The 25,273-nt window shown below is 43.2% G+C and overlaps 1 protein-coding gene across 1 annotated transcript in view; it reads left to right on the forward strand.

The window, feature by feature from the left end:
* pde11a (phosphodiesterase 11a) overlaps nucleotides 1-25,273 on the forward strand; it is a 170,281-nt gene that overhangs the window by 13,427 nt on the left and 131,581 nt on the right. The window contains exon 2 of the mRNA XM_052142651.1: nucleotides 3,822-3,980. Within this exon, the coding sequence (XP_051998611.1) occupies nucleotides 3,822-3,980 (159 nt within the window). The remainder of the gene's footprint in view (nucleotides 1-3,821; nucleotides 3,981-25,273) is intronic.

Here is a 25,273-nt window from a genome sequence, read left to right on the forward strand (position 1 = left end):
GCATGCCACTCCCCCCAACATACAGGTATAAAAGGGAGATCGGAATGCGGATTCAGTCAGGTTTTGCACTGAAGTGCCGAGACAAGGTCCCGTACATTACAGCGGTACAGTTCAGCCTGTGGCAAGAGGGACACAACTTCTTGTTCCCTCCATCAGGGAACAGAAATTACGACAGTAACAGTGGAAAGTGGTTTCACTTCGACGTCGTGTCGAATAGTGACACTAGGGGTTCATATATGTAACACACAAAGGCTGAATGGTCAAGTGAACTGCCGATGCAGGTATAGGCAAGCTACAACGAGCATAAGAACAGATGTATTCGGGCTGCACGGAGCCTCCGAAAACACCTCAAATTGTCGGGTGCTTCCCCGTAGCCCTGAGGTGAGGGAAGGAGATCTGTCAAGTATGGGAGCAGACTGCGCCAGCCACTGCCTTTTCGCTCTAAGTCTTTCTCTCCACTTAGAAATTCGAATCGGCTGGGGCCCTATATGCTCATAAAATGCGCCAGGGAAGGCTTTCTTTTCTGTTCCTATTCTTTCAGGGGGAAAAGACCCCGCGGAGGCCACACCCTGCCCTTCTTGCAGGAGAGGGTATGAAAGTGGTGGATACGTCATATGGGCTGACCGGGCCACACATGGGCGAGGTGTGGTGGTAGGGCAGACCCTTCGTGGGGGAGGAATTTTTCTACAAGCACAGCAGCCGGGCAGAGGAGACTTTGCCAAGGGAGATGCTGCTCTACCGAAACATACATACAGAAGGCCACTAGGGTAGCCGAGACCTGTGGAGCACTTACTGGGTCTGACTACGGACTCCTCTGCTGAAATCATGAGTCAGAGGGCTAGGAGGAAGAGCATCCAGGGTTCACAAGTCAGGAACATACATGGGAGAAAGAGAGCACAGCTTCACCTGCCTTTATGGAGAAAGGTGTTATGCACAGGCGATACACCCGGCCAGCTGTCCATGTAATGAAACTTACCTGAAAGAACATGGGACGAGACCGTTTCAACCTGGAGATTGTAGAATCTTCGAAGGTATTGGGTGTTATCCAGCCCGCTGCCCTACAGATATCTGCTAGAGAGGTGCCAGTGCCCATGAGGATGCCACACTTCTTGTGGATTGTGCTCGAACCTCAAGGGGGCAGGCACGGACTGGACCTGGTATGCTAGCGCTATGGCGTCCACGATCTAGTGGGCAAGCCTCTGTTTGGAGACAGCGTTCCCTTTCCTCTGTCCGCCAAAGCAGACAAAGAGCTGCTCAGAGTGTCTAAAGCTCTGCGTGTGCGCCAAGCAGGTGTGCAAAGCATGCACCGGACATAGCAACAATAAGGCTGGGTCTGCCTCCCCCGGGGGCAGCGCTTGCAGGTTCACCACCTGATCCCTAAAAGGGGTCGTGGGAACCTTGGGCACATAGCCCGGATGTGTTCTCAGGATCACGTGAGAGTTACCCAGACCAAACTCTAGGCACTCTTTGCTGACAGAGAACGCTTGCAGGTCCCCGACCCTCTTGATGGAATTGAGCGTGGTCAGGAGGGTGGTCTTCAGAGAGACGGCCTTCAGGGTTCACCCTCTTGGCACCTCTGAGGAACCTGATTATCAGGTCGTGCTTAACGAGGGACTTACCTTGGATGTCATCATGATACGCTGCTATGGCAGCTACATAAACTTTGAGAGTGAATGAGGTCAGCTGCCCGTCCTTTCTCGCTTTCAAGAAGGAAAGCACTGACCTGACTGCGCAACTCTGGGGCTGGCAGTAAAATGTGCCCTCCACGATCGCGTCAGCTCGTTGTTCTCCCTTTTATACCCGTATGTCGGGGGGGAGTGGCATGTAAATTCAACTCGCCAATTTCTCATTGGCCTTTTCTCAAAGATCTGAAGGTGGATCGGGCTCCCAAGAGAGACTCCTAGTGTCACTGTTGGACACAAAATCAAAGTGAGTGACAGAAGGGGAACTTGATGACAGGGCACTCACACACTCTTTGTCAAGTTGGCTTTGAGTCCCCAATGTGCTAGTACAGGGCTCTGTGTTTGACTGTGCTTATTGTGTGGTCGCCAGTGGCTGAACGTCCTTACCCATTTGGAGGTGGTTGCTCAACTCAACTGAGTCGGCTCAGTTGGATTTTTGCTCGCTTTTGAGAGCATGTTTGTGCCTCATGCAGCTGCCATGAGGTCTGTCAGTTGTGCTGGGGCAAGGCAGATTTCTGGCGTAATGAACAGCAAAGACTGAAAATAGCATTCTCATTCCTGGCATACAACGGAGGGGAAAGTGAGAGTGTTATCCTGGAAATGTGAAAGAAACTGCTCCATATCATCTATCCAACATATGTACATGCCTCATGATGAGGATTTAGGTTTGTGTTGTGCCAAAGCAATTCTCTAGCATGGCATCAACACAGTAAAAACATGCAACGTAATGACCTGTGTAACGCCACAAATTGTGGGGAAACCGAGAGGGCTGTTTAAGTGACACCTAAAATCTCAGTGTTGTGACATGACAGTTTTCTGGCATGGCATCAACAGCAGTAAAAACAGGGCTGATTGCCTGTGTTACTGTGGAGATATCACAGTTCTTGTCCCTGGCTCACAATGCCATGGAAAGTGAGAAGTAGATTTCTGAAAATTTTAGCCAGGGGTGTCACTCCATGGGCACCAGTCTGCCAATAGACCTACCAGTTTCCTGGGCAGAGATCTTGGTAAACAGAGTGCCAGTTCATGGTCCCTGCACTACAGACTTGAACTCTCACTGAATAGGAAAAACGTCAAGTCAAACGTGCATTTCTGGAAGGGGCAGGACCGGCTACAAAGCTCCAAGTTGGCCGACATGGTGAAAACCTTTGGCAGGGCTCTCTCCAGCTTGAATGTTTTCAAGCTTTATTCACCTTATGCGCCAGAGAAACTAGCATGCAGCCATCTTGAGAATTTTGTCTCAGAACCTCCGGTCTAGAGGTTCTATATAGTAGATATCAGTGGTGTTGATGTCAAAGTATAATTAGCTAGGGAAGTGGATTTAGTGGTTATAGAGTTGCCAAACATTACAATGAGATTTTAAAGTGTTCAGGGGATGTCTTAACAACTGGAATCAGAGCTTGGAGATTTTAAAACAAGAGTACATTCATAAATCCACAAGATTCTACCTTCATGCTGTGGACGTACTGATATGCCTCTGTGCTCACGAATGTCCAACAGACAACACAAAGTCACAAAAAATATCTCACAGCATCATAGACTCACACATAGACTCAACTGTTTGTGAAAAATTGCTTCTGTGCTTCACACGTAATCCATTTTGATGGACTCTTCTCAGTAGCTTCAATACAAACAGGAATGTAGATGACACAATTCGGAAGAGTGGAACACTGAAAGGGGGTTTGAATAAGGTGAATAGGAGAGTGGACTGAATGCTTTAGTCAGTCATGTGTGCTTACATTGCAATCGAGTCAAGTTTCATTCTAAGGAAGGCATATCTCAATAATTAGCTTAAGTACTGTAGAAATGTAAGCTGCATCGGACAGAGCTACTGTGATAGGTATATACCCTGCCGCTGGAAACAACTGTTCGGTGGAGTGGTCAACTGAATCTGATAAACAGTGTTATTAATGGTGTTTGCTTGGCAAGCATCACTGGAATATCAAAAATGTGTGTAATGTCTTAACATTTATATGAATTGGTTTTATTCAAGTCAAAAATACAATTTAACATGTGTGAATCAACCTGTCTACATTAGGTTACACCAAAAAAAAATGTTAGGTTGTGTTAGGTTAGGAAGAAATAGCTCCTTAAGGTTAAAGGTGACCACTTTTTACATTGTATATTCTGTCTTTTCAGGACCATCGTTTTAGTGATGAGATTGATAAACTCTCCGGCTATAAGACCAAGTCTCTGCTGTGCATGCCTATCAGAAACAGTGACGGAGAGGTCATCGGGGTTGCTCAGGCCATCAACAAGAGCCCCAATGGAGCACTCTTCACAGAAGATGATGAAAAGGTACACGTTTAGAGTTCCAGTGGGTCAAATGCTATTTTACAATATCTTGTCCTCTCTCCTTATGTCTAGGAATGTAAAAAAAAAAAATATATATATATATATATATATATATATATATATATATATATATATATATATATATATATATATATATATTTATTTATTTTTTTTATTTTTTTTTTTGTTTTTTTTTTGTTTTTTTTTTTTATTGAATGAAAAAGGAGAAATGGGAATTTGTCAACCTAAAAAAATTGGTTATACTAACAAAATAATAGTTTTTTTGATTAGTAGAAATAAATCATTGACCTAACAATTGCAGCTTAGCACTTTTTCAGTGTGGGTCTAGATTTAAATTTATTGGTAGTTGGCATTACATACTTTGGGAAGTTAACATGTCCTGTGGTGTGACCTTTTATACTTCATCTCAACATAATATATTTTAAACAGCATTTTGGATATTTTTTTAAATTATTATTATTATCATGCATGCAGCCTTTATGAACTCATATTAATTTAGAGACTTTTACAAATTAATTTGTTACACAGCAAGACCATTTAATATAAAATAATGAAGGCAAGAAAATTGAAAATAGTGGTGGGGAAATGTGGACCAGTCATAGGATCTTCTGTACACTTAACCAAATTGTAATTTAAAATCTTGACGTTGTTTAAAAAATGACTACCCTAAAACTACCCTTAAAGGAACAATCTGGGTTCAATACAAGTTAAGCTCAAATGACATCATTTGTACCATTATGTTGATTACAACAAATCAAAATCAAATAAAAAAAAAAGCGAAAATCACATTTACAGTGAGGCACTTACAATGGAATTAAATGGGGCCAGTTCATAAGAGCTACAAACACACAACTTCAAAAGTATTGCCAGAAGTAAACATTATACATATTAAAAGGAGAGACATGTCATAATAATTTTTCCTGGTAATTATCATGATGCCTCAAATGCTGGTAATTGAGCTTGTCTTGTACTGAACCCTGAACATTCCTTTGAAGTTTTTGACAGATTCTCTTATCCAAAGCCCTTAACATTGCATTCAAGCTATACATTTTATTTGTACAGTATGTGCATTCGTTTTAATCAAACCTTGGTGTTGCTAAAACATTTTGTCACAACTTGTTTTTATTGCATTCTACCTATTACATTTTTTTAAATAGAAGTTTACTTAATCCATTTGAGTTTTGACTACATAAATACGTTTTGTGGGGTTGAAACATTACTGATGAAACTGGGGGATTATCATTTCCCAGCATGCTTTGCATGGGACTTCATTATTTTATGCATTTTTTGCAACAGGAGAATTGGAGGAGATATGTTAATGTTCTGTTATATTGGTATTTAAAAAGAGTGTCTGTAATGCTGAAGTTTTGAGGGCCACCATTGTGGTGATTATTGCCGCTTGTGCTGAGGTTGAGGATTGACTTTCAAATGATACTTGATTTGAGTGCTGTTTAGCTGTATAATCAGTTGCTATTAAATTCACATTGCAACAGTTTCACTGTTCTCATACTTGCTCACCTGGCTTATACTAATGATTAATTATACTAATTAAGTTAGACCAACATAAGAAAATTATTTAAATAAATCTAAATAAGTTTGACCTACCTAATAAAGTTGAGTTACAACTGCTATAGTACATTCATTTGACCTAATCCAACTAAATTATATTGGCACAACCAAACTGACTTATTAGAAATGCAAGACATTCAAATACATTTAAAAACTTTCTCCAATTCAATTAAGTGTAATGACTTTTGAGTACATTGTGTAGGGCTTTATTCATTTCGAACAGCCTTAACCAAGCCCACCGCACAGACCTATGAGTGACCACAGCTGCGGCCAATCGCATGTCATGAGCGGTATTTGCGCATTTCCCCCGTGCCCTCACAGGTGTACTGGAAACTGTCACAGCTACTTCAGGCTGATTAATAGTATAAATCCATGTAAACATCCATGTTAAGTGTAAATGCCTTTTGCTCTACGGAACATGTGAATGACAACTGGAGCGCGAACAGACAGCATTTCTGCATGTGGTGTCCTTCGCAGGCTGCATACTCAGCATTTAGGGAGCGGTGGTGCTGTGTACAGAACAAATGATATAAAGTCTTTAGACACTGAAAACTAACTACACTGAACTAGGGACTAAAAGTTATTAGTAGGCATTAATAAAACATGATCTTGCTATAGTTTACATTTCAGCATTATATGTAATATCCCTGTGGGACATTGTTAACAATTTTACTGTAATCATCACTAGAAAGGTTTCCAAACCTCTCTTCTTACTGACATTCATCTAGATCTGACAAGATCCCTTAAGGAGTTAGTTCACCCAAAAATGAATCTCTCATCATTTACTCACCCTCATGCCATCACAGAGGTGTATGACTTTCATCTGCTGAACTCAGATGAAGAATTTTGAATAATTTCTTTTTTTATTTTTAAATAAAAAATGTTGGTCCATACAATGCAAGTGAATGGGTGCCAAAATTTTCATTTTTAAATAAATGTATTTCATTTTCAATGGAAATCACTAAAGCAAGAATATTCAGTGATCCCTCAGCCCAGGGGTTGCCGATGTAATTGGATATTGCAATATATAGTGAAGGAGGAATAAAACAAATTTATTCACACACATGATGTATTTTCCCAGACAATGAAATTCCCAACCGGTACAGAATGCACAGATGAAGTAGGTTCTTTGCCAGAGAAATGATAACAACTGTTGTAAAGCCATCTTTCAAAAAGTTGAACAACACACACTATAACTGCACTTATTTCTTTCCAGTTTCATTTGAATTTTTTGTTAAAATAAATAAAAAATTAAGTTCAAAGTTTGAAATCAAGGTGTCTTGGTTTATTGTATAGGATTAACCCTAACCCTGCTTAACCCCATAGTACCACATAGCGTCCAACCAGTGTTAATACTTTTCTTTTGAATTTTTTCTGTGACCAACTTACCAATCAAAACCTGGTACACCAAGACTCTTCTCATTGACTAAATTTTTGTCGACTATCAGGGGGCAGCCCTAAAATTTTCATTTTTGGGTGAACTATCTTTTCAAAGTGATAGCTCAGCCATAATTTATTATTCTGTCATCATTTCCCTATCCTCATGTTGGTCCAAACCCATGTGACCTTCTGTATTCTGTGGAACAATGTGTTATACAGAAAGTTAGGGACTGACAGTCTCAGTCACACATTCACTGAAAGTAAATGGTGACCAAGGCTAAAATTCTGAAAAAATCTCCTTATCGTGTTGCATGGAAGAAAGTCATATGGGTTTGGAACAACATGATGGTGACTGATGAAAGAATTTCCATTATTAATAATAATGAAAATAATAAAAAAATTAAAATAATGTTAAATGTATATTATGTGGTGGAAAGTCCATTATATCATTTGTGAAAGCGACTACTTGAGTACTCTTTAAATTGGATAATTTCTAACTCAAGTAATTATTTATCTTAGCACTTTTACATCTACTTGAGTAATTTTGTAACTTTTTTAAGTAATTTTGCTTTTATTGAGTACAGTTTTTGACTACTCTACCCAGCACTGGTGCAGACGGATGAGACATTTCCTTAAGTCGCTTTCGTCAGGCATGTGTATAATCCAGTTGAAAAATCTCCAGTTCTTGAGTAGGAGTTTCTATTTCATCTGATCTGTGTGTGTTTTGACTGGCGATCCATTGCTGGAATGTGTTATTTTGAATGTTATGTTGAGGTTTGTTTTGACTGTTATTAGTGTTGTTTAGTGTCAACAGTTTTTCCGCTGCTTGCATTCTTTTCCGGTGAAATAGAAGAGCAAAACGTGTTCCACATCTCTGATGTACAGATGCAGATGCAATCTTGGTTAATTATATATAAAAAGTTAGATTTGGTCGAAATTATATGTATTACAAACAAATCAACATACCAAAAATGTCATCAGGCATCAGATAGCCCGCTAGACTGTGTGTAGGGTCTTATAGGTTACCATGGAAATGTGCGTAGTAGTTTGACAACCGAGGGGAAAATTATAAGCGCATTTTTGTATATGAACGATTTGAAATTAAAATTAATTAACAATATTTATGCATACATCAAGCTGTAAGATAGCTAATAGTTAACATAAGTGTCTGAACTGAACATATTTAGTTTAGCTTGGAATACCTGTAACTACAGATAGCTCCCTCTCCTCTTATAGCCGCTTTACCATATGCTTACAGGTGGCAACGGGATCCAGTGTGCAAGGGAATGGATTTCATCATGGCATGGCACTCCAATTGAAGTAAAATTGTTGTTAATACATTGCGTTGTTAAGCAGAGTGACACAGTAAACAAACATCAGTTCTGAAGTGCATTCTGAGGTTGTTTTAAAATGGAGTCAGGCAGAACATCACATCTTAAATTTGAGCCACTCTGCCTTTTCAGTACAGAGCCACCAGGCTTCACACCTGCTTTATTTCCTACAGACACCTTTTTATAAATCATGTGGAGAGTGACTAGTCGATGCAACCCCTAAGGCAAATTAGAACCCTGAACCTCTAAAAACTAGATGCAATAAGTCACCACCAGACCAGTCAGTCATGTTCTTATTTAAATTGCTTATCTATGTGTTCATTTACAGAATAATGAAATTAAAATGCTGACAGTAGCAGTTGTAGAGATGAAAGAATGGTGACTTTTGGTTCAGATTACCAGCTCTGTATGTCAAGCTAAGGAACATTTAGATTTTTTTATGTGCTTAACAGAATTTGGTACTAGGCATGGGAGCTTGCTTTAGTGTTGCCACCCCTAATAGTCTTTAAGCCACCCCTTTGCCACTCCATGAAAACATTTCCATATCCGCCTCTGGAAACACACACTTTTATGTACACACACTTTTCTCTCTTTATACTTTCATTAACATTTGTTATCATATCAGCCCTGGACTTTTGATCCTAGCCAATATATGCTTAAAAAGAAAATGAAACATAAATGGTTGATAACAATTAACATATCAAAAACTTAACAGATGTTCACACAAAAATTAAGAAATGTTTTTCCCATTCTCTCACCCTCATGTTATTTAGGGCCAAATTAATTTATTTTTTCCATGAAACACAAACTGTTTGGCCAAATGTCCAAGCTACTCCTTTTCATACAATCAAAGTGGATGGTAGTGTATAATACCATGCTCCAAAATGTACAAAAATGCAGCATAAAAGTATATCATTTGCCCATATCATTTGCTGTGCGCTATATTCCAAGTTGTTGTTTTAATGATAATATTCCCCTCTGCTGAAGCTCAAATCTCATTTGTGCATGTGTTCAATTAACTTTTAGACACTTCGTGGCTGGTTTGAATCCATTGATGGCAAACATCATAGATTCTCACATGTCACTTGGTGTGCATTTCCCATAAAACAATGTAACTTACTGCTTAACCACCATAGAACGATGCATCATTGGGGAATTTAACTAGCTAGTCACAACTTTTCCCAAAACCATAGTAACTATGTGGCACATCCATCGTTCGAACCCCATTGGTTCAACAGCATAGAACTGTAATTTATGATGTTACGCAGGGGGTGGAGTAATAACTTCAGCAAATATTAAATAATGATTCCTCATTTACATGTACAACAGAAAGCCATTTAATGCGAGAAAGCTGCTGAAGACAGGAGAGTGGCATGCACTATGTAGATATGTGTACTACAATAGAGGGATTTCCCTCTACATCAAACTTAGGGGGTTCCCCTGACGCACTTGAGCATATACACATATGCGCACTCTTCAAAAAATATAGAAATTTCCATGTTTTGTTTACTTGCTTGGTTCTCTGACGGAAACTGTGTGTGATAAATTGCTTTCTCTTAACAGCCTTTAATCCCTTAAATGTTTCAGAACATCGCTTTCTACAAAACCACAGAATAAGCCATTTTCTTAAATGCATATAAACATGGTCAAAGTCTTGATAGAATGAAAGATATACATGGATTAAAATGTATTGAAGTCTCAGCGAAGTGAAATGATGTCACACAGCAAACTAACATGGTACTATGCTTTTAATCACAGGCAAAGAACTGGTTTCTGGAAACACCAAATCAATTAAATATGTTGGTTATGATGGAACTTGTGACCATAGTTGGCTAATGATGCTTTTGGGAAACACACCCATGTTCAGTTTTGGGTGAGCTAACCCTTACCATAACAGAATATTTGATATCTAAGCAGATAGCTTTAAGAGCATGAAATTCAGTACATGAAATTGAATGTGCTGCAGTGATGTCATCGGTCTAGCTATGCATCGATGTCACAAACTGTGTGTTTATGTAATGACCCTGTCATTGGATAACTGTAGGTTGTGTTGATGTCTATCTGTGTAAAGCTGGATGGTTTGTGTTGGTGTCAGTTGCCCATATCGTCATATGTTCAGGGAAAGCGGTCAGCATGCCACGCTATCATGAAAAAGAAATAAAGTGTCTCGTTAACATTGACCTTGAGTAACAATGAAGACTTTTTAACACAGAAGCAGTTCTTATATGGCAGAGTCATTAATCAGGGGCTGCTGCTGAAATCCCTGAGCCTGTGCTGCTCTGTTTACAGGAGCTCAGATGACACAGGTAATACAACATCTTTATGGAGAATAGGTGGAGCCTATCCCTGAAATGCATGGACATGAACATATTCTCCAAGCGACTAATTTCTCTCTCTCTCTCTCTCTCTCTCTCTCTCTCTCTCTCTCTCTCTCTCTCTCTCTCTCTCTCTCTCTCTCTCTCTCTCTCTCTCTTTCTCTCTCTCTGTTTTTCTTTCTTCTAAATGTACTAAGTTATTACAATATTTTTGGACAGGTTCCATGTGTAGCTGTGAATTACATTGGAGTACTATGAAAAAGTTTTTCAATTGTTTTCCTATGCAAACTTGCGCTAAACAGATGTTGCGCCCTATCTTGATGTTTTTACAGTGTCTCATGCATGTGCGCCATGTTTTTAGACACTTATAGAGGTTGCGCTACAAATAATCTGTCAAATGTTACTTACTTATGTTTCCTAGTATGTTCCTGTGTCTGTAGTTGATATTATTTGGTTCTTTGTATAGCTCCTCATTGTTTTGTATCTCCATCATCACCTTCATTAGAGGCCTGCATATAGATCCATCCTCTCCCATCTCATCTCTACTACAAACCGTGACAGAAGAACTGACCTCATATGGATCTAGCAGCTGTAAAGATTCTCCTCCTCACGCAAGGGGACTGTCCAGTCGAGGGTCATGCCGTGAATTTCTCGAACTGGCTAATTTAGTGCACCACTCTCTGGTGATTTACTTCAGAGTCGATCTAAATAGTGCACTAAAGACGCGGATCCTCTCTGGATATTGTGCGAATACATGGAGGTGGCTCTGAAACTTTGGGGTTCTCCTTTCACTGTGGATAAAGAGGATGAGGACTTTGATTCACCTCCCACAGTGAACCCCCCATAGACTTCCACAGCCTCTTGCTCCAAGCCTTCCAAGGCTCCTTGCTCCAAGCCTTCCAAGGCTCCTTGCTCCAAGCCTTCCAAGGCTCCTTGTTCCAAGCCTTCCATGGCTCCTTGCTCCAGGCCTGCCACGGCCCCTTGCTCCACGCCTGCCACGGCCAACACCCACGCCTGTCACAGCCCATGAGCCAATTTCCACAACTGCCACGTTCAACAAGTCAGCATTGCAAGCCTCATCTGTCCCAGAGCCAGCGTCACAAGCATAATCTGTCCCTGAGCCAGCTCTCACTGAGCTATTAGACTTGGAGTTGGTTCCTGCCCCTGTGACCACTCTGAGTACACGTCCTCCTGGTTCTGTCCAACCCCTCTACTCCGCTGGTTCCGTCCAACATCATGGACCAGCTGGTTCCATCCAGCATGATGGCCCGTCCTACTCTGCTTGTTCTGTCCAGCACGATTGCCCTTCTCTCATGATTGCTCTACTCCGCAGGTTACATCCAGCATCATGGGCTTGCTGGTTCCATCCAGTACCCAAGCCCTTCCTCCTCTGCTGGTTCTGTCTAGCATCATGGACTTGCTGGTTCCGTCCACCACATTGGCCCTTTCTCCTCCACTGGTTCCGTCCAGCACGATGTCCCTTTCTCCTCCGCTGACTCCACCCAGGAAATTAATTCATCCTCCTCCTCCTGATTAGACAGTTCCCCCAAAGTCACCAGCTCGACCATCTCCCCCTGTAACATCTCGGACCAGGGGAACTTTCGACACTTTGACTCCGCCCAAGCACTCCGAGCCCTGGACTCCGCCTTGGCCCTCCGATCCCTCTACATCACCTCAACTCTACGTCCCCTCTGCTCCACCGTGGTCCTCCAGCCAATCGTCTTCAGTGGGGTTCCTCGTCCCTCTAACTCCTCCTTGGTCTGTTGGTCACATGGCTCCGCCTTGGCTCTCTGATCCTCCAGCTCCACCTGGGACCTCCAACCCTCCGGCTCCACCTTGGTCCTCAGTCCCACCGGCTCCACCTCAATCTTCCGATCCCCCAGCTCTGCCTTGGTCCTCCGTGCCTCTGGCACTGCCGTGATCCTCCGAGCCTCCGGCTCCACCCTGGCCCTTCAAGTCTTTGGTTACTCTCTGGGCTCCAAGTTCTCCAGTTTCAGCCCTCGAGCCTCTCACGGCTCCACCTTCCATGGCTTCGCCCCTAACGCCTCTCACGGCTCCACCTTCCATGGCTCCACCTGCCTTCATCGGTCCTCCCTCAGCTCTATCCCCAAAGTCTCCACCTCATTATAATAAAATTAATTAATTAAAGCTATAATACACAGATGTTTTATTTATGTAGTAAACAAGTATTCTAGGCCTGCTATAACATAACATCTGTATATAGAAGCTTTTCTTTAACAAAATATCCTAGCTTGTCCCATGTGCCTCGAAGATTTTTTTCCATCTGGCCCATTTGTCAATGAAGTTGAATAGCCCTGCCATAAGACATAAGTGCAAAGTCAGTGGGCATGGCCATGGAGTTTTTGTATTTTCGTGCATACACCCACAGTAGCGCAACACTCTCACTCACGCCCACTTGTGCTCTGCGCTGACATGAAAGTTGTATTTAGAATTAGAGCAGTAAATTCTATACTTGATTCAAACATGTAGAAATGAATGCTCTATCTCTTAAGTAAATATTATTTAGGATTGTTTGTTATCTTTACAGTGTGTCCCCAAATATCAATCATAATGTTGTAAAAATGTAATACTTATTTGCTGATTTGAGTAAATTTATCAAAAAATAATTAAAAATAACTTTTCGAAGCCGGTATTCATGCTAAACTGGAAAAGTGTGCAAAAATCTGTGAAAGAAGTAAATCTTACTAGTCATTTTTACAGAGTGGACAAAAACTTTTCAAATATGAATGATATTTAAAAATAAAAGTACTTTACTATTATATACATGTATATACAGTACACAGTACATATATGCTTATATTTTCAATTTTATATTTGTCTCATGAATGTGAATATGAGTGTAGTTGTAGCATAAGATTTTATGAATGTTCAGGATGTGAATGTGTGTATGGATAATACGTACATGCAAATTTAAGTGCAAAACTTGATTGTGTTTTTTTCACTGATTCTATTGGTCCAGTGATGATGGCTCCACACTTTATTAGTGTGTGGTGAATACACCAATCTTTCATCAGTGTGAATGAAACAGATGTTATGGGTTTAAAGCTGAACTGAGCATCTCGTATTTCTCAGGGTAAGCAGTGAGTCCAGCACTGACACCAGTTATAAAGGATGTGTGCGGAGGCGTCAGGGATGCTGAGAGAAGACACACAAATGTGTGTGTGTGTGTGTGTGTGTGTGTGTGTGTGTGGATTTGCTGACGTCTAAATGAGGCATTGTATTATTTTGCGGAGAATGTTATTTAACCTTTATCTCACAGTCACCAGCCATAACCGCTTACAGTCTGAGACATTTGGTCTCTCTGTCCAGTATTTAATAAATAGTTCACCCAAAAATGAAAATTCAGTTATAATTTATGCACCCTCATGCCGTTCCAAACCCATGTGAATTTCTTTATTCTTTAGAACACAACAAGCAGATATTTTAATACATGTTTCGATCCATCATTTCAGCACAGTGGCAGTGTATAGTGATTCAATTTCAAGCTTCAAAAAGGATGCATACATATCATGAAAGTGGTCCATATGGCTCTGGTATTACATTCCAAGTTTTCTGAAGGCCTTTTGGTAACACTTTACATTAATGTTCCCTTTGTTAAGGGTTTATAAAGGGGTTCATAAACAGTAAATACTTCTATTTGCGTTGCTGTTCCAGCTAATGAGCATGCACTCTAACAAACCACTGTAGAAGACATGCTTTAAAGTGACGGCAGATGAGTGACTGGTGTGTTACAATGGGCAGAGAAAAGTGTGATTGTTTCTACAAATGGAAATATACATTATTTAAATTTCATTCAAATTAAAAAACAAAAACCTTACTGTTAAATCCAAACTGTGCTCAATTTCCATAGAACTTTCTACTACTCTTAACTCGACCAGCATTTTGTCTAAGCATCTAAACAGAAAGCATTTTATGGCAATACTCATTGCTAAAAGAATGCGCTGTCACGCATCACTGTGATCGCACTTACAGATTTGAAGACCCTTTCCAATCGAATGGGGATAAAATGCATCACAGAAAGAGAGTAGAATTTCCTGAGGAAATATTGCACAATACTGAAGCCCCTCGCCACTGCCTTGGATATCTTACAAGGTGAAGATCACTGCTATTATGGCACCATTCTACCAACACTAGTTCTCACGTCTAAAACTTTGGCACTACAGGATGAGCTTTCAGGAAGGACAGCTGATCTGCCAGATGCAATTGTACAGGTAAGCCTCTACACTGTAAAAAGTGGATACATGCAATTATTATTTCTGTTAATCAGTTATTTCTACTTTATGTAAATGTTTTGTTGCTCTTACCTAATGTATTCAGGTTGATTCAGTCAGATTAAATATTTTTTACTTGAATGAAACCAATTAATTTAGATGTTATAACATGGCAAATCAGTAGGTGATAAAATGTAGTTGTGCACACATTGCTGTTTTCTGTCTTTCGTGTTGGAAATTATTTGGATTGAAAGAAGGTATTTTGTACTTACAGGCCATAAAAATGTTATTAAGCACTGTTTTGTACAGTAAAAATGCTGTGTTGGTGGCTTCCACTGTACCCCGGTTCAAGCCACTGTACGCTGGCTTAAAGATGAGGAGAGGAGAAACAATGTGAAGTCACTACTGATGGCAGAGTGTCAAGCCGTTTCTCTGAGGACCACATTGTAAAGCTTGCTGAGCAGAAACCTTCTACCTCCAATTACAATAATTTTTGGGGGTTTGAAGAGGATGATGCAGCTTATGTCTTATTCTGCAGAGCAGAAGTCATGGACTACTCGATCAATTACGGAACTACAACACCATCAAGGGCTCCAATATAAAGACTTTTCAGTCTAGGAAGTCTTGTGCTGACCCCAAGGAGAAACAGGCTTTTCAGCAACAATTCAAGAAACTTTTGTTAATATGATATGCTGTATATATGCTATTTTACAGAAAAGCAAAAGTGAAGTCGGCCTGTAAAAAGGTTTCAGTACCCCCCTCTATCTCTCTCTCACGCACACACACACACACACACACACACACACACACACACACACACACACACACAGCAAAACACAAACACACATACACACCTTTCATGACATAAAGAGGCCACACTCACACACATGTGCACACATACGCACAAGAGACCAAAATAACTCAAACACATACAAAAGATTAAAAAAAAATGTCATTGTTAAAATGTTTAATCCACAAAACGACTTTCTTTTTAGAATGTGAATTCAATTAAATTTCTGTTATTGTTTTCCAGAAACACACACACACACACACACACACACACACACACACATGCTGTACATATTCACACACACAAACAGACATACTGTACATGCACACATACACAAGCAACACACAAGCAAACATGTTCATGCACACCAAAATAAACATTCAAATGTACAATGGTTTTCATTTCAATGCTGTTTGCAAATGGGTTTTCAGAAATTATTTAATTTTATCAGGAGATATTAATTTTTTTTTTCTTCAATATTTTACATGAACACAAACAGAGGTAAACACGTGTATATGCCACAGCAAAGAAGGTTGTAGATTGCAGACACATTCACTTGCATCTGAAGATACTGTATTGTTAGGCATGTTAGAGATAAGAAAATTAAGTTGCATTTTTAGAAATGCATTGGATCTTTCTTTAGTCAAGTTGTTGACTTTGTCATTTTGTTGTAATTTTGTTATTATTTTCAGTCAAAATTAAAGTACTGAAAGAACTATGCGTGTCACACTTTTCACAGGTTTAAGAAAGTAACTTCTGGAGTTAAGTTTTCAGTAATCTGATTACTTTCCCATTAAGTAATCAGTAAACTATTTGCTATTTTAAAGAATTAATCAGTAATCTGTTGTGGATTACTATTTGAGTAACTTGCCAAACACTGTTATTAATGACTAATAAGTCATTTACAAGTGCATTATAAATCATTGATAATCAGATATATGTGTAAAAGGTTGACTTTTTTGCAATACTTGCCAAATTGTGAACCATTTTACTTAATTACTTAATAACTTAATAACTCTTATTTAACATGTATAACCCCTCCTATTATAGATATAAATCCCTTTTTTTAATCTCACTATAATAGTTTATTTTTGCTGCATTGTGACATAAATCATGAATCAGGACATTTATATCAATTATATTAATTAACCCCTAAATAAACCCTAAACAAAGGGAACATTAACGTTGTGTTACCAAAAAAGTTAAATTAAATACATGTCATTTACCAAGGCTTTCAAACGAGTTAATTAAATTAATTTAATTACACTTAATAAATCTCAAAGCTCTAAAGAACAACTCCCAATTTATTAAAAGGATTTTGCCAGGATTTTGTGATTGAGCAGTATAATCATTATCTTTATCCTGCAGGATAAGATGTTATAAAAAGTTATAACATATGTTATAATGCATTTGGAAGTGACTTATTCGTTTTTAATGAACCCCTTTATAAACCATTAATAAAGGAAACATTGTAGTAAACATTGTTGGCTATAATCTTTAAAGTTCTTTATTACTGTAATCGTATTACTTTTTAAATAATACCAGGAGACTTGGTCAAAGCAGTTCCCTTCCGAGGGAACTCGCACTGCGTCGTTGAAAACGACTCTTTGGGGAACGCTCCTTAGCGTGCGCCTCTGAAGTATGAATGAAACTATTCCAATCTTGATTGGTGTTGCGTCATGACGTAACATGTGACGGCATAACCGGATGCATAAAAGTGACGCCAGCACACATACACATTAGCTTTCGCTCTTCAGCAAGCTCTATGTATATTGTTTGTCTTATTTGGTGTTGTTTGTCCTATTTAAAAGAATTATGGCCACCAAGCAGTTCAGAAGTGCGTGCACCCCTGCCCTCGTTTTATTACGGGTAGGGACACGCACGCATTTGTGTGTGAACTGTTTGGGAGCGCAGCACTGCAGGCAGCTCTCGAGGGATCTGCATGTGTAAGTTGTGAAGCACTACCCATGAGAGTGCTGCGCTCCGGTTGGCGTGCTTTGATGAGCACGGTCAGGCTCGCGTTCCCCACGGTTCTGGTCCCGCGTCTGTTGAGGCAGCGCGGCGATTGAGATCGTGGGGTTCGCAGCGGATCTTGCAGATGAGAAAGAGACTGCTGCGGCACTTTCTCATTCTTCATTTGAGGATCCCGAGCCTACTGTGAGTGGTGCAGAAGCCCGCGTCGCGGCTTCTTCTGCCCACGATCAGGTCCCAATGCTCGAGCTCTCTGCTTCCGAGGAAGTGGAAATGCTCAGCATTGATGCGGACGACCGTGAGCAGCCAAGCACGCCGGTTTTCGGCCAGGTTTTTGAGGAGCTGATTCAGGTTGTGACGCGTGCTGTGGCCAGACTTAACATTAGCTGGCCACAAAATGAGCAGGGAACGCACGCCGGAAGCAAATTAGACGAGCGCTTCCTGCAGCACGCGTCACAACCCCAGCACCAGGGTTTGCCGCTTTTCCCGATCTCCACAAAGAGATCTCGAGATCGTGGGATAAACCACATTCGTCCCGTGTCTCCACCCCCAGTGTGGTCGATTACAGCGATGTTTTAGGGGCACGGGATATGGGCTATGGGAAGATGCCTGGTGTGGAGGAGGCTTTAGCCGGTTACCTCTCTCCTGAGTCGGCATCTTCCCTTAAAACCCCGGCGCTGCCTAGTAAGCCCTGCAGAGATACATCTGCATTAATAAGCAGGGCTTACATGGCGGCAGGTCGGGCTGGTTCGTGCCTGCACTCAATGGCGATTTTGCAGGCGTACCAGGCCGATCTCCTGAAAGATTTAGACGAGGGGGAGGGGCCAACTCCCGAAGATATCGCGGAGTTGCGCAAAGCCGCAGATCTGTCTCTCCGGGCAACTAAAGAGACGGCCCGCGCTATTGGCCGCTCTATGGCAGCTATGGTGACCACGGAGAGGCATCTGTGGCTAAATTTATCGGGAATAAAAGAAAAAGACAGAGCTTTTTTGCTTGATGCCCCGCTCTCGCCCTCTGGCCTGTTCGGCGACGCCGTTACATCGGTCGTCGACAGGTTTCAGGAGGCGAGGAAACAATCGAAGCCCTCCAGCCAGGGGGCCGACCTGAGGGACGTCCTTAAGGCTAGGAGGGCTTCGGGGAAGAGGTCCTAACCGGGGTGTTAGAACCTCGGAGGGCTGCCCCCCCCCCCGCTGCAGAGCAACCGAGGTTGTTCTCGCAGCGGAGTCCTCAGGAAATCGGTGTTGGTTTCCCGCCGTCTCTGACGCTTCGGGCCACACCAATCTCCAGCGAAAGCACACCGTGCCGTTCGCGTCAAAAAATAAAAAACACACATTGTGGTCACAAGCACTGTAACGACCAAATCCTGCTGGTATCCCGCTTCAGGAAGTCGAGATCAGTGCTCGAAAAACACCCGAGACCAGCCTCGAGAGGCTGGTTCCCTTAGTAGATTTTGTAGAGGCATGGAATCATCTTCCCAACATATCTGCATGGGTCCTGCATATAATAAATTCAGGGTACAGACTGCAGTTCGGGCACCGCCCCCCCAAATTCTCTGGGGTGGTGCAGACTACAGTGGTTCCGGAGCAGGCTCAGGTGATGGAACAAGAAGTGCAATCTCTGCTGCTGAAGGAGGCCATAGAACGTGTTCATCATTCAGACAGGGAGTCCGGTCTTTACAGCCGGTACTTTATAGTTCCAAAAAGGATGGGGGTTGAGGCCGATTTTAGATCTCAGAGTTTTGAACCGGTCTCTGAGGAGGTTCAGGTTCAAAATGCTTACTATTCCTGTCATCGTGAGTCAGATCAGATCCGAGGACTGGTTTGTCATGATAGATCTAAAAGACGCCTATTTTCATGTATCCATCCTTCCGTGTCACAGGAGGTTCCTGAGGTTCGCCGGGGCTAAGCTTACCAATATCGGGTTCTTCCGCTCGCCTAGCACTATCTCCCCGCATATTCACCAAATGTATGGATGCAGCTGTTGCTCCACTGAGACTTCAGGGCATCCGTGATACTGAATTATATCGACGACTGGCTCATTCTGGCCCAGTCTCGAGAAATGGCGGTTCGGCATCGAGATGTCGCTCTTGGCCACATTCGAAGTTTGGGGTTGAGTCTCAACACAAAAAGAGTGTGTTACAACCATCCCAGTGCACAACGTTTCTGGCGTTGTGTGGAACTCTGTTACGATGCAGGCACGCATGTCTCCTGCACGTATCGAGTCCCTTATGGCGATGGTGTCCGGGTTAAAGCTAGGCCAGGCCATCACTGTAAAGCAATTTCAAAGACTGCTGGGCCTCATGGCAGCGGCATCCAACATTGTACCGTTGGGCCTTCTACACATGAGGCCCCTCCAGTGGTGGCTGAAAGCCAAGGGGTTTTCCCCAGCGGAATCCATTTCAGTATAATCAGAGTAACGCGCAGGTGCCTTCGTTCTCTGCTAATATGGAAGAAACCTTGGTTCCTGTCCCAAGGGCCAGTGTTGGGAGCGCCATGTCGCCGAAAACCGTTTCGACAGACGCTCCCTCACTGGCTGGGGCGCGGTCATGGACGGCCGCTTGCCAGGGGTCTGTGGCAGGACCATCATCATTCTTGGCACATAAACTGTCTAGAGATGTTGGCTGTGTTCAGGGCTCTGAGGAGCTTCCTTCCAGACATCAAAGGTTACCATGTCCTAGTACGCTCGGACAATACATCAGTGGTAGCTTATCTGAACCGACAAGGAGGACTCAGATCGCGCCTCTGTGCAGACTGGCGATCAGATAATTCTTTGGTCCCAAGGGAAAATACTGTCTATCAGAGCAATGTATATTCCGGGGTTCAGAATCAGGGAGCAGACATCCTGTCGAGGCAGGGGCTGAGGCCCGGGAATGGAGACTTCATCCAGAGGTGGTGAAGTTGATATGGGACAAATTTGGACCATCAGAAGTGGATCTGTTCGTGTCTCGAGAGACGTCCCACTGTCCACTTTGGTTCTCCCTCTCACATCCAGCCCCACTGGGGTTGGACGCCATGGTACAGGCTTGGCCGAGGCTTCGCCTGTACAAGCATTTCCCGATCGCTCTGCTCCCGGAGTCCTGGAAAGGGTCCGCCAAGAGGGCATCAGTCTACTTCTGGTTGCCCCCATGTGGCCGGCCCGAGTATGGTTCTCAGACATAATTTCACTCCTGATAGCTCCGCCATGGCAGATTCCTCTGAGGAGGGATCTGTTGTCTCAGGCGGGGGCACAGTCTTCCACCCTCGCCCAGAGCTGTGGAAACTGTGGGTCTGGCCCCTGAGGGGTTCAGTACCCAAATGCTGGTCTATCAGCGGGGTGGTTGAAACCATACTTAGCTCTAGGGCTCCGCCTACTAGGAGATTATATGGCCTTAAGTGGAATGTGTTCTCCACTTGGTGTAGAGAACATGAAGTAGATCCAGTTAACTGCCCGGTGGCTTCAGTTCTGGAGTTTCTTCAAGATCGCTTCTCTGTGGTCTCTCCCTTCCACACTTAAGGTGTACGTGGCTGCCATTTCGGCGCTCCATGCACCACTGAGTGATGGGCCTCTGGGGAGGCACCAGCTGGTCATTCGCTTTCTCCGTGGGTACATGGAGGATGAGACCGACAACCAGGTCCAGGGTTCCTGCCTGGGACCTGGCGGTGGTTCTCGAAGGGTTATCCCTGGCCCCTTCGAACCCCTTCAGTCGGCTTCGCCCAAGGACCTGACGCTCAAGATGGCTTTTCTCTTAGCTATTACCTCTCTAAAGAGGGTGGGTGATCTTCAAGCCCTGGCAGTGACGCCAGCTTGCTTGGAGTTTGCCCCTGGCGGAGTTAAAGCCATTTTACACCCGAGACCTGGCTATGTGCCTAAGGTGCCGCCTAACACGGCACGGCCCACGGTCCTGTAGGCTTTTCATCCTCCACCTCATGTGTCGGCAGAAGAAGAGAGGCTCCATTTGCTCTGCCCTGTCAGAGCTTTGAGCTGCTTACTCTCGAGAGGTCCTCTTCTTGGAGGAGGTCGAACCAACTGTTAGTGTGTTTTGGGTCACCTAAGAAGGGGCTCCTGCCTCGAAACAAACCATTAGTAATTGGATTGTTCAGGCTATTATCTCGGCCTACAAGGTGCTAATTTGCCTTCACCTTTGGCCGGGAGGGCTCATTCAACTAGAGGCATGGCGCCCTCTAGGGCTCTCTTATCGGGAGTACCCCTCCAGGAGATCTGTGAGGCAGCCGGTTGGGCTACCCCAGCACACTTTCATCAGGTTTTACAGTCTGCACCTCCCTAGTACGCCTGGTGCACGTGTGCTCTCATCCTAGCTGAGTGCCTGAGTTCAGTTTCACCCTAGGGCAGGCCTTTTTCGGCGCGTGGCCTAGTGGGCATTCGTTCCTCAAAGAGTCGCTTTCAACGACGCAGTGCGAAGTTCCCTCGAAGGGAACGCCTCGGGTTATGACTATAACCCTTGTTCCCTGAGAAGGGAACGAGACACTGCGTCGCCCTGCCACGCCCTCAAGGCCTGAGAGCGGCTTGCTTCATCGCTAGGCTAATGTGTATGTGTGCCGGCGTCACTTTTATGCATCCTGTTATGCCGTCACATGTTACGTCATGACGCAACACCAATCAAGATTGGAATAGTTTCATTCATACTTCAGAGGCGCACGCTAAGGAGCGTTCCCCAAAGAGTCGTTTTCAACGACGCAGTGTCTCGTTCCCTTCTCAGGGAACAAGGGTTATAGTCATAACCCGAGACGGTTTCTTTATTGTAGAAGAACACGAGGCATCAGTCTACTGGTCAGAATGTGTTGTCTTGTGCAGCAGTCATCAAGTCTAACTAAACAAGGCATACATTGTATTTTATAGCAATTCTGTGGGTAGTCCTTATCCATATTGGCATTTCACACAGGGGTGTAACAGAGATGAGACAGTGTACCCCCGACTGTAAGCTCAAATAGAACTAATCTATATAAGTATCACAAAATGGCTTGAGGCCTTGTGAGCTCCAGCATGCCTAATCTATTTAAAAAGTAGCACCAAAGTGCTTGATGCCCACCTTGTCCCAAGAACAAGAGACAGGTCAACATTCATGCACAGTTTGATTCTTATCAAGAATGAACTAAGAAACAGGAATCATTTGTCTGTGGTCATCTTGAATGCTAGATTCTATAGTGCTGTAGTTTTTTATTTGATGTGATGTAATGTGAAATACAGTGGACCGCCAGATATTATAGTTACCCTTAAATTTGCAATCCCACACTTGTAATCAGATTACAGTTACTGACTTTCAGTTAAGTAAATTACTTTTAAGTACATTACTTGGGTTACACATACAGTATTTCTAAAAAATATATAATGAAAAATGGCTACGATCGCTGTCTCACGTGGCCATAGTCATGCTGAGACAGCGTTCGTGGGTGGTTCATGTTCTAACTGCGAGAGTGTGACCATGGCAACGGTGTGTTTGCGGCTTACTTTCTTTTATAGAGAAAAAGCCACTCCAGCTGCTCCTCTTCCTGGTCCTTCTGATTACATGCACAAGGCCTCAGTGGTTAGTGCTGGGGGCGATTTGAGGGCTTTAATGGGAGCATTTCCACCGGGTGAGTTCCTACGGACCTCCCATTCCCCAGCACACTCGTTTCCACTGGTCGAGTTCATGGATGAGTCAGGCTCATTCGGGACTCACTATGAGGACGAGGTATCGATCACATCAAGCCTCCGCCTTGTATGCCATGGCCATCCTGCAGGCCCACCAGGCCAAGAATCTGAAAGAGCTGCATGAGGGTAGGGTAGTAGGAGCTGCACCGTACTTCATCATACCCCCCCCCCCCCACCCCCAAACAAAAGAGGGGCGGTTGGTTGCAGCCAAGTTTAGACCTGCGAGCTTCGAGTCGGGACCTGCATAAGCTCCCGTTAAAAATGCTGACGAAGAAGCGCATTCTTTTATGCGTCCGGCGTCAAGATTGTTTTCACAGCAGTAGACCTGAAAGATGCATACTTTCATGTCTCGATTCTGCCTTGACACAGACCGTTCCAACACAGATGGTTTGCCTACGGGGGTCAGGCATACCAGTACAAGGTCCTCCCCATCGGTCTGTCCCTGTCACCTTGCATCTTTTCAAAAGTGGCAGAGGCAGCCCTTGCACCACTAAGGGAAGTGGGCATCCGCATCCTCAATTATCTCGATGATTGGCTGATTCTTGCTTACTCTCGAGATTTATTGTGTGGGCACAGGGACCTGGTGCTCTGACACCTCAGCAATTGGGGCTTGGGTCAATTGGGAAAAAATCAAGCTTGCCCCTGTGCAGAGCATCTCTTTTCTCGGGACGAAGTTGGACTCTATGACAGCGCGCCTCACGAGTGAGTGCTGAATTGCCTGAAATAATTTGGGGGATGTACAGTGGTCCCACAGAAACTATTTCAGATGCTCCTGGGTCATATGGCATCCTCAGTGACGGTTACGCTGCTCGGGTTGATGCATATGAGACCGCTTCAGCACTGACTTTAGACTTGAGTACCAAGATAGACATGGCGCAGTGGGACACATAGTGTGGCTATCATGCTGATCTGTCACCACAAGTTCAGCCCTTGGACGGACCTTGCATGTCTATGGGCAGGGGTTCCACTAGAACAAGCGTCCAGGCATGTCCAGGTCAGGCTGGGGCGCTGTTTGCAAAGGGCACGCTGCCTCGAGCTCCTGGACAGGACCTCAACTGCATTGGCATATCAACTGCCTTGAGTTTCTGGTGGTGTTTCTGGCTCTGCAGAGGTTTTGGCCATTGATCCAGGGAAAACACGTGTTAGTCCGGATGGACAACATGGTGACGGTAGCATATAAAAATCGCCAAATCGGTTTATGCTCACATCACATGTCCCAACTCGCCCACCATCTCCTCCTTTGGAATCAGCAGCGACTGAAGTCATTGCGGGCCACTCACATCCTAGGTGAACCTAATCGCATGGTGGAAGCACTGTCGTGTCAGGTAATGCTCAAAGGAGAATGGAGATTCCACCCCTAGGTGGTTCAGCTGATTTGGGGTCAATTTGTGAAGCGCAAGTAGACCTGTTTGCTTCCCAAGAATCCTCCAACTGATGGTTGGTTCCAGATGGGCTGGTTTGAATATTTGTGTAACTGCTGATCTCCTGGGATTTTCACGCACAACTGTGGATGGAAATGCTTTGTTGATGAGAGAGGTCAATAGAGAATGGCCAGACTGGTTCGAAATGACAAAGTTTACGGTAACTCAGATAAACGCTCTGTACAATTGTGATGAGAAGAATATCGTCTCAGAATGCTATTCTTTTTTAATGTGGAAATTTGTGTAATATGGGCAAGATTTTTTTTTTAATATGGGCAACTCCTTAATTAATGATTCACATGTGTCCAGTTGAAACTTAGATAATTTTTCATAGGTTACCAATATATGAAACATAATAAATAATAAAACATAATAAATGTTATTAAGTATTTATAACATGTGAGGTAAAACCCTGTTTTTCTTCATTCATGTGTATTTTTCGGATTTTTCTGTCAGATGTGCTGATAGGCTACCTGGCGGGCGAACGTCTCTCTGGTGTTTGTTGTGAAATGCCACAGTACTGTTAATAGTCTGGTGAATTCTCTGTGAGGCAGCGCTGTGGAATTACTCTGTATTCAGTACAATATCATATTCTCTCAGACAGTGACGCAGAACAGTATGACGCAGATCTCTCTCTC

Source organism: Xyrauchen texanus, chromosome 14, assembly GCF_025860055.1.
Source record: "Xyrauchen texanus isolate HMW12.3.18 chromosome 14, RBS_HiC_50CHRs, whole genome shotgun sequence".
Lineage (NCBI taxonomy): Eukaryota > Metazoa > Chordata > Actinopteri > Cypriniformes > Catostomidae > Xyrauchen > Xyrauchen texanus.